General features: G+C 43.1%; 1 protein-coding gene across 4 annotated transcripts; it reads right to left on the bottom strand.

The window, feature by feature from the left end:
* Positions 1-3,332: 3,332 nt before the first annotated feature.
* Positions 3,333-8,930, bottom strand: LOC110976049 (sodium-dependent phosphate transport protein 2A-like). 4 transcript variants are annotated; one of them, XM_022228996.2, is made up of 6 exons: positions 8,638-8,930; positions 8,285-8,546; positions 6,926-7,201; positions 5,799-6,109; positions 5,550-5,622; positions 3,333-5,127 (listed from the first exon to the last, which is right to left on the bottom strand). In XM_022228996.2, exons 1-6 carry the CDS (start codon positions 8,770-8,772, stop codon positions 4,169-4,171), a joined length of 2,016 nt encoding a protein of 671 aa, XP_022084688.2. In that variant the 5' UTR covers positions 8,773-8,930; the 3' UTR covers positions 3,333-4,168. The 4 variants fall into 4 exon arrangements, with proteins under 4 accessions (XP_022084688.2, XP_022084690.2, XP_086996381.1 ...); XM_022228998.2 differs by lacking the exon at positions 8,285-8,546 and having other exon boundaries at positions 8,638-8,819; XM_087140255.1 differs by lacking the exons at positions 8,285-8,546; positions 8,638-8,930 and adding an exon at positions 7,781-8,016.
* Between the last annotated feature and the right edge of the window lie 562 nt (positions 8,931-9,492).

Genomic DNA, 9,492 nt, shown 5'->3' with positions numbered 1-9,492 from the left:
AAAGGCATGACGGGTGACTAATCTTGTTTCAGTTGGATTCGCCTTCTCTTAAGGATTCAATCGATGGTACTCAAACTAACGCTTGAGATTGCAAACACGTCGTTGTCCTCAACTAAGACTTGTCTGGATTTCTTTTGGACGGATGCTGTTGTTTTCCAGAGCCATGTTCACCATTGCATCCTCTGTTGTTCGATGAAGAGTCATCTTCTGCCGCCAGAATGTGGTCATCTCACGGATCTGTAAATACATAAACAAACAAATAAAACACAAAATGTGAAAACAGAGTGCAAAAAACAAGGTTTCAGCCTTATGTGAGTAATTTGCGATTTGGTGATCGAATTTCAGGACAACGCAATGTACATGTACATGTATTGCATGTATACAGTAATATATGTATATAGTGTCTCTCCTTCCGCTTACTGATTCTTATTTTGAAATACCCATATAAATGTAACTTACGCTACAGTAGACCCGGGGACATTGGGTTCCGCCCGTTCACCTGCTACCCTCAGCGTTAGCCCAAGATTGATATCACGTGATTAACGAGAGTCACTCATAAATGTCGTTGGACAAATGGATGCCCGTCGTCTTTCTCTTGCTCTTCGTTGATGACCTCTCCCTCGGACTTCTGCGGTTTCAGCTTGGTCATGCCGTTCTTGTTCCATTTTACACGGCATTCCTTGAGCCGCTCACTTGGGGTCCCTCATGCAGCCAATGTTACTTGTGATGAATGATCGATTTCATTAGGTCCTTTGCATTTAGGCGCGTGTTATGCCAATGATTTCAGTAGACCGATGTTTTTTCAATTCGAACGCAATATGCCTTCAGTTGACAGAAGAATGCATTCAGTTGAAATCCATGTGAAAATTCCATTGCTAACGTTTAATGAGATGCAACAATCTGCTGGTATACTGAAAATTGTGCGAATACAACCGAATAATTGAAGTTCTACGCCAAGCACGCAAAGTTGTGAATGGTGCAATTTCAATTCTGATTATATTGTCAATTTAGTGGTAGTTGCTGTGTTAAAGCAGTTGAGAAAATCCGTAACTAACCAGTTCAGATCAGCACACAAACCAGGAAAAGACAATGTACCTCCCCTGAAAAAGGGGGGAGGATCCGGAATGAATGAAGGGGGAAAGAATGTCTGATAGTAACACTTAAGGGCGCCCTCTCTCATTGAACTAGTTACGAAACATCGGGGGCGGCGCGGCCAGGACCAGTTAAACTGGTGGAACACTACAGATAACAGACAGACATACCTGCCGAGTAGGGGAGACTTTTTTTACTCCGCCAGCGTACTTATGTACACGTATAGTTCCAGTTTCCAAAAAAAAATTAAAAAAATACACGTACATGTAAATAATAAAGTAACACCTTGGAACGTGAGGTTGGAAGAGATTACATGGCTACGTCTTCCTTCCCGTGGATAAAGTTTCAGATGTAGTCTAAGATCCAGCCTGTAAGATAATATCTGAGTGAGAACGGAATAAGAACACAATGAAATTGTCACACACCTCTCCAAAAGGGGTTTATCAGTTTTTGGATGACCCAACATAATCGCAACGTTTCTAGGAGCTCAGGAAGGAGTGTGGTCAGTTAAGTAAGTATCAAATGAGGTCATGACCGTGGGGGCCACTGAAGCACTTACTCATATCTTCAGTCAGGTTACTTAGAATGCGGGCAATAAAGATGACCTGTGCACAGGGAAGACCTTGACCGGCGAATTGTCTGGGGCACTTGTTACACTGACCAACCTGCGCACTGAATGACGGAACCAGATGCGCGAAATTGACCCCTTACACAAGCATGTCGCACAGTACACTTGCATCAAGTTGGACTTACGTTGCTCTTCCCCGAATCAGCCATTTTTCAGCCTGTACGCACGACTCGCGTAGGTCGTTCATAGATCCACGGACGTGTATAAAAAAAAAACCTGGACTTGCAACGCCTTTGTATGGAATAGAAGTCAACCGGCGGCCATTTTACCGAGCCGAATACAAATGCGCGGGTTGGTTCGCTTCTATGGACGCCAGGGAGAACAAAGGCGGGCATTGCCGGGCAAGCTTTGTGTTCGGCTCAGTAAAATGGCCGCTAGTGGATGCAATGATCTCTATAAGCTGATTGCGAGGCATTGCGAGTCCAGATTTTTTTTATATACGTCCGTGCGGTCGTCGCGCTCGTATAGGCGCCCCTATTTGATAGCCTTTATTGTACAACGTGTGTCAACGTCACCAGTTAGTAAGTCCGACTTGACGGATAAGCCACTCGGACCCCGTCGATGATATGTAGGTTTTTGCATATGAACGACATGAACTTGCATGATGCATACGAAATTTCCACCAATCAAAGCAGTCAGACTTGTAAACTCGTGATTGGCTGCTACCACTTTTGGTAGATGACCCCACTCGCTGTGTACTGACGGTTGGCACATTCGTCAAGTCATCGGGATTTCTGAACCGAACTCAAAGTAATAAGTGGACACAAGAGGGCGCGAAGCAAGTAACGGCGCGCGGTACGGTCTCCATATGTAACCAAAGCATAATCGAATTCACAGAGATCCCGGCTTGAGTCACGTCTAGTCGCACAGTTAAGAAGCGAAGGATCCGCTTTCAGCACTTCAACTTTTGGTTTCGTGATCGTCAGTGAAAGGGACCCATGCAACTGCTTGCACTACTACACTTAGCTTTCCGTTATACATATACAATGTACATGTATGTGGTACATGTACACGCAAGTAAAAAAAATGCCCATAGAAGGTAATCACACTTAAAATAAAAACGGACTCGACCTTTCTCATAATATATGACAATCTTCTCTTGATGCCTCCAAAACACATTTGAATAACAATGTCTGTTAAAGCTACCAATATACGTACCAATTATTTTTTGCCCATTACCACGTTCACTGATCACCAAGTACATGTAGTTAACCGCTTTCGTCCAAGACTCGTCCTTATTTTTTTGGCAAGATTAAAAATGGAAGCTTTTAGTACGAACTATGGACCGCATATTTAGCACACGGAATCCATAATCGTAAATGGTTCATACAAACCTAGTTCGGTTTTATGATTCCGTCTTTTACTCTTTAATGCGTCACAAATAATTTGAAACTTTGATGAAGTGATTCATGATACAACTATGTACATGTAAATAGTCCAACTTCCAAGAAGCACCTTTAAACAAGTACAAGATTCTAGTTTTTACGAGGATATTTTTGGTCCCAATCCCATCTTTTCCATTCCTGATAATACATGTACAAGTTTCCTAGACACATGTAATTCTCCAAGTCCGAAGGACCACTATACCACTGAATACAAAAAACTGACTGGATTGTATCTTTTTAAATCTTTTTATTTACTGTTCAAACGGCTAAAAATTCCATGTTTTGAACTGGAACCTCCAACCAACACAGTTAAGCTTTTCTCCCTTGTTTAGTTTACTGCTAGAAAGAAAAGTGTATGTGAGGCCTAAATCGTGACATTAATTTGGCTCGTACCACTGTGAAGTGCTGTTCACAATAATAATTCAGTGTACATGTACAACTCCCAACGGTTTATTTCAGGATTATTGATAAATACAATGTACATGTACCTGCTAGTGAACTTATAATGCCAACAAAATAAATAAAATTATCGATTTGGTTTTTGTTAATCATGGCTGATTTCAGTATGACGGTGTGTGCAATTCAAGGAATAAATAATGTCAACCTTAGGGGGAAAAGCAAATACTTCATAAATATGTGTGAAATAAAACAGTAACAAACGTTAACAATGTCAACGTGGCAAACAAAAAACACCAAATGTTTCTCAAGTACCTAAATTAACAGTAATGAACTCAACTTAAATAGGAAACATATTTACAAACATTTTCTGGGTGTTTCACTGCAAAACCATAGAATTATTTAGACATTCTGCTTTTGCTGCAATTAACGCTTCACAATGTGTTATTAAAGCACCAGTTTCTAAAGCTGAGAGAATCCATTCTCAAAGCTACAATAAACTGTCCGACGGACAACTTGGGTTTGCGGGAAATGTAATTGTCACACCCGTTGGCACAGAATTTTTCCACAGGAAAAAAATGTCAAGGTACAGAATGCATACATTCTGTGATGGCATTATACAAAATTGAATTATTAAAAATATGTACAGGTCAGGGGAGGGTGTTCGTTATACTAGGGTGGACTTGATACTCAGGGCTTGTACAGTCTCAGTTTTGGTTGTGTTGTGTGGCTCGTTGTATGCCACCATCAAAGGTCTGCCGCTGCTTGAACTTGAGTTAAGTGAGACACTGGCCTTCTTTTTGCAAGGACAGCACTTGCGCACGATTTCCAAGATCTTGGTGATCATTTTGTCAATGGGTTTTAGCGAGTGCATCCAGTCAGGCAGACTGTCCCAGGTTTGCAACTTCTTTGGCAGGATGGATTTCTTCTTGCGCTGGAGGACGTTGATGATGATGATGAAGGCCACGATGAGGAGGAAAGGGATGCCGACGCCTGCCAGGAGCCAGATGCTGACGAGGGACAAGCCAAAGACCAGCAGGGGCAGCAGGAAGAACATGACGACCAGGTAGAAGATGGCGAACCAGCGGTACTTGGCCGTGGTGTTGCCCAGAGTCTTGGCCAGGAAGATGGGCACCTTGCGCATGAAGGGGAGAGGGTACCAGAGGAGGATGCCGCTGATGTTGAAGAAAAGGTGGCAAAGGGCAATCTGGAGGCTGCTGTCCAGCTTGCCGTCTGCGCTAGCCAGTGCGGCTAGGATACCAGTGGCAGTGGTGCCGATGTTGGAGCCCAGTGTCAGCGGGTACATGCGCTCCAGCCGGATGACTCCCAGGCCCACCAGCGGGGTCATGGCAGAGGTGAACACAGAGCTGCTCTGCACGATGAACGTGACACCCGCCCCGACCACGATGGCCAGCAGGCCGGTCAGGTAGACGAAGGGGCCTGGCAGGTTTGAGTTGATGGTCTTCTGGATGATGTTAGCGATGCGGCCCTTCAAGCAGGAGTGGAGGAGCTTGACCATCAGGACCAGGCAGATGCAGAGCATGGTCAAGGAGACAACGAGTAGAATTCCCCCCACTGCCCTCTCTGACAGGCCAGCATCGGCAATGTATCGGAACAAATAGTTGCCTGCAAAGAAAAGATTGAGAGACAAAACTTGAGCAAGAGATGCAAGATGACCAGAACACAGTGAAGCACTGTTATAGCAAGGTCCATGGGACTAGATTACCATGTAATAGTTACCTTGTATTATCAGTCATGGAAAATAAAGAGAAACAAGGACTTGGGAACTAAAATCGTCCTTGTTATCAAATGTGGCCTTGTATTGAGAATGCTCTTATCTGTGTTCGACTGTAATTACAGTTATTTGCTTTGAGAGTTATTTGTTTTGTTTTGGAAAGGTGCAAAGTTGAGACCAAACTTTTTTGTCCTAGGCTTATAAAAATGTCTGGAGTTAAAAGATTTCAGTTAAAAAAGATGAAACGCCTCACAAAAAAGAGTGTGACATTTCTGCTCAAAATTTACTGATGTGTGCTCAAAGTAAAGCTCACCTTTTTTTAATAGCTTAGCATCAGTGGCATTCAATTCTCCTGTTGCAATCTTGCTGACAACTTTGCTGTCAATCTGTAGAAATGACAACGGGGAAATAACATTGATATAATTGATATGCGAGTGGTCGAGTGGTAGACCTTAAGGCTTACAATGGCACGCTCTGTCAATGCATTATACTAAGCGTCGTCGACTTGTGCAGTGTCAAGTTGTACCTGTTAAGCTGAAGTTAAAAATGAGTCTCTACTCACACTGATGACGAGCTTTGAAAAGGGCTTGGTCAACACCTTCAGCAGCTCCACCTTGGCCCCGCCTGTCCCCTGGATATTAAAGGCCTCCACGATGGCATTTGTCACGTGGTACAGATAGTGACTGGTGACCTCGATGGGCAGGAGAACTATGACAGACAGCCAGTTGAACATGTCGTGGATGGTGGCACCAGCAAATGCCCGGCGGAACTCGTTGCGGTTGCCAGACTGGGTCAAAGAGACGATGGTGTTGGTGACTGAGGTGCCGATATTGGCGCCCATAATGATGAAAATGGCAGGCTGGACTTCAAGAACTGCAGAAACAATCAAACCATAAAAAACAAATTTAAAGTCAAATGAATTATGGATCAGGGTTACAGGTGTCTTTCCCTATTACTGACAATAACAAAAACTACAAATTTTGCCCATAATCCCATGTAACTGGCAAGACAAAAGTATTCAGCATTGTACATAAATAAAGAATATGCTTCCAAAAATGTGCAGTTAGTTGAGACTTGGCAACTGTTTAAAATTTTCCGGCCCAAACCTAAAAGTCTGTGATTAAATTCTTCAGGTACATGTACATGTATGAAATACAAAACTCGGAACAATTTACAGCAATTTCAAATGACAAGTCTTCATACATACACAGGGGATCTCATAAAGTGATTTTCAATTTGTTATTACATGCGTATGCATTTAAAGTTATGAAGAGAAAATTTCTTAATTGAGGAAAAATTTGCCCGCTTTTTCATTTTTTCCCCGTTAATTTCATAAACCATGAAGAACTCCAGAACAGCATTCTCTTCTCCTGACTTCATGTAAAAAAGCTAAAACTATTCAAATAGCAAATTGGATGAGATAAACTTCATGCTTTTATATCAAAAGTGAAGTGATTTTAAGAGGGACCTGTTGACTTGTTTAAGTTAGCAAGAGAGCTTCACTTGAACTTCACACACTGAAGAAAAAAAAGCCAGGAAAATGTCTGAAAATATACAATGGAAGCATATGTCCCTGGTCATAAAAACCAAACTCAAAGACACTATGTTCATATTTAGACGAAGATTACATCTTGGAAATGCAAATTCAGTCAAGTTTAGTTCAAAATCTCAAAGCGGAACTTTACTTACTTCCAGCGGCCACGATGGAAACAACGATGGAGGTGGATGTGCTGGAGCTCTGGACCAGCACAGTGGCAAGGATGCCAATCATCAGCCCGCAGATGGGGTTGTTCAGCAGTTCGTTCTCGCTCAGGACTCGCCCGGCCTCCTTACCCCCAAGGAGACGGAAAGCAGAGCTCATCAGATCCAGGGAGCAAATGAAGAGGTACAGCAGGGCCAGTATACAGAGGGGCTTCAGTAGCCATTCGACCAAGACTCGCCGGACTTTGCCCCCAGTGGTCAATTCTAACAGTTAAAAGAAACAAAGCAAAATGCGTAAGTCTGAGTTGCTGAGCAAATATACTCAACGGAAAAGTAGACAATGCTGAATTGTCAAATAAATAAAAAAATCTGAAGATCGAACAAGCTTACTGATGCAAAAATTTGTTTTCAGCAAATGGTTGTACATGTATTAACCCTAACAGTCCTCAGTCCTCCAACAGGTGAAGGATTGAGGACTGTTAGGGTTAACCATGTCAAAATTGAAACGAATGGATACCGATAATAATCTATCACCGTCACAAATTTGTATTTCGTGAAAATTCGCAAAATGTTCTGAAATAAAGCCAGCTCATTTCACTTCTTTAATGCAAAACACACTGGCAAAAAGACAATTTTAAGGTCGATTTTTTATGGGGGGGGGTCGGCTATCAACAAAGGGCGCGCATAAATTACACATGCAGTTTTGACCAACACAATGAATACATGTTCTCATCGAAGAACATCCATCAACCCTCTTGAACCAAGGCTCACGCTTGTATAAGACTATCAAAATTCACCCCATCCAAATTTTTGAAAAATATGTTCCAGGTAGCTGGAACAAACCGAAACAGCAGTCTCTCTCTCTCTTATGAGTACCGGCTTTTCCGGTTTCTTGCACGCCTCTGACGAAGCTCTGACGCACGCGACCTATTAACCCGACCATTTGCAAGAATGCAGATGACACATACCAAGTAGTCTGGATGCCAGACAACATTTTGCGGTTGGACATGTGAACACCATGTGGCCAAGTGGTGTGATGTACAGAGCTAGCTAGCGCTGCCCACGTGCTAGATGCAATCAATATGCGCGAGAAGCACAAGCGATACACACTGACAGACTGACGCAGTTTCACAAACGATAATAAATGATCAAAATTGGTCAATTTGAATTTTTCTAACAAACAATATGTCAAGCATGTTACTTTTCATCTAGAAATAGATAAGATTTAAGACAGGAAGACTTTGAAGCGCGCATAACATACACAGGGACGAATCAAAACGTGCTTCGTTCTGTAGAGGAAATTTTGAATTATTAATTCAGGGATGATTTTCTGTTGACATGATTTACCTGACCACTTCACCCCCTGATGTTCAATTTTGGGCGGTTCCCACACATCTACTTCCTCTGTCCCTTCCTCCTGATGACCGTTAGCCTTGGTTGCCCCAAGCTGATCGTCCATCAGCCCGATCATCTGGTTTGGTGTAGCATCAAGTCCGGTCATAGGCCCTCCCAGTTTCGTCCCGACGAGAGCTTCAGCCGGGAAGGGGAAGTCTATCTTTGTCTCCAATGGAAGTGGGGTATGGGGTGGGATATGGTCGGACACTGGAACCTATACCGATGGGTGAAAGTTGAATGCTATCACTAGTCATGAGCCCAATGTCTCAAATTTTTTTGTTAACGTGGACAAAAACGAGACTTACCGGTTCGACGTTGGAAACCCATACGATCTCCTCTTTAGGGCCCGCTTCACGGGCGTAGACGGGTGGAGGCCCAGTTATCGGGCTCTTTGGCACTGGTATTGTCAAACGCATGCTTTGGCCGTCCAAGCTTGCCATTTTCAAGTAATGACTGCGACTCGTAGCTTCCAGAGTTGATATCTCGCCCCTTCTTTTGCGATCAACTGCCGGTTCTCAGATAGCCGGGTAGTATTTTCTCCTAATTCAGCGATCGTCGATGTACGTGGAATCCTGTTCCATGGTCCAATCAGAGCGCTCATCTCTGTTACGTCAGCATATCCTTCCACAGACTGTCTCACTGTTCATTCATAAAAAGGCACATGTGAGGCACATGATCGGTGTGTGTTGTGCACCGGCGTTACGGTCGGCCTCGGTAAGGACAGTCTCATGTTGTCTGTAGGGGTGTTCAGAATAAACTGATCAAATAATTTTCTTCATGCGACCTTGTGCAAGCATGGTGCAAGTAATTGAATCCATGTGATTAATTTTATAAATCAGTTGCATAGTTTTCACTAATGCAGCTTGTGGTATTTGGGAGGATATTGATCAAGTTTATATGACTTCTAAAAATGTTCAGCCGGGAAATGGGCTGTTCCGAAAGGGATTCCCTAAAACGTCAAACAGCGACTTCGAAATTCCCTCCAAAAAGCTAACCGAAGTCACTCCATTGTGTGGTCATCAAGTCCTAAACAAGCTACCCGACCTAGTAAACAATCACAAAAACTTTGTCAGCCACTGCCAATCTCCCAACTCTATGTGTTCGCTGCAGCTAGCTTTGTTTTGTGTTTATTATAACTGTCGGGACGGTACGAAGCATCC

Source organism: Acanthaster planci, linkage group LG08, assembly GCF_054643075.1.
Source record: "Acanthaster planci isolate LZ-2023a linkage group LG08, COTS_SCS, whole genome shotgun sequence".
In the NCBI taxonomy this organism is placed as follows: Eukaryota; Metazoa; Echinodermata; class Asteroidea; order Valvatida; family Acanthasteridae; genus Acanthaster; species Acanthaster planci.
The sequence above is the reverse complement of the archived record's forward strand: the minus strand, read 5'-3'. Positions and strand labels throughout refer to the sequence as shown.

What these genes read in the sequence shown, in the direction of transcription:
- LOC110976049 (XM_022228996.2), bottom strand. Translation starts at nt 8,772, where the DNA reads ATGGCAAGCTTGGACGGCCAAAGCATGCGTTTGACAATACCAGTGCCA. An exon ending in GGGTTTCCAACGTCGAACCG is followed by an intron (nt 8,547 to 8,637) that starts GTAAGTCTCGTT and finishes CCATCGGTATAG; the next exon opens with GTTCCAGTGTCCGACCATAT. An exon ending in TTCCATCGTGGCCGCTGGAA is followed by an intron (nt 6,110 to 6,925) that starts GTAAGTAAAGTT and finishes TTGTTTCTGCAG; the next exon opens with TTCTTGAAGTCCAGCCTGCC.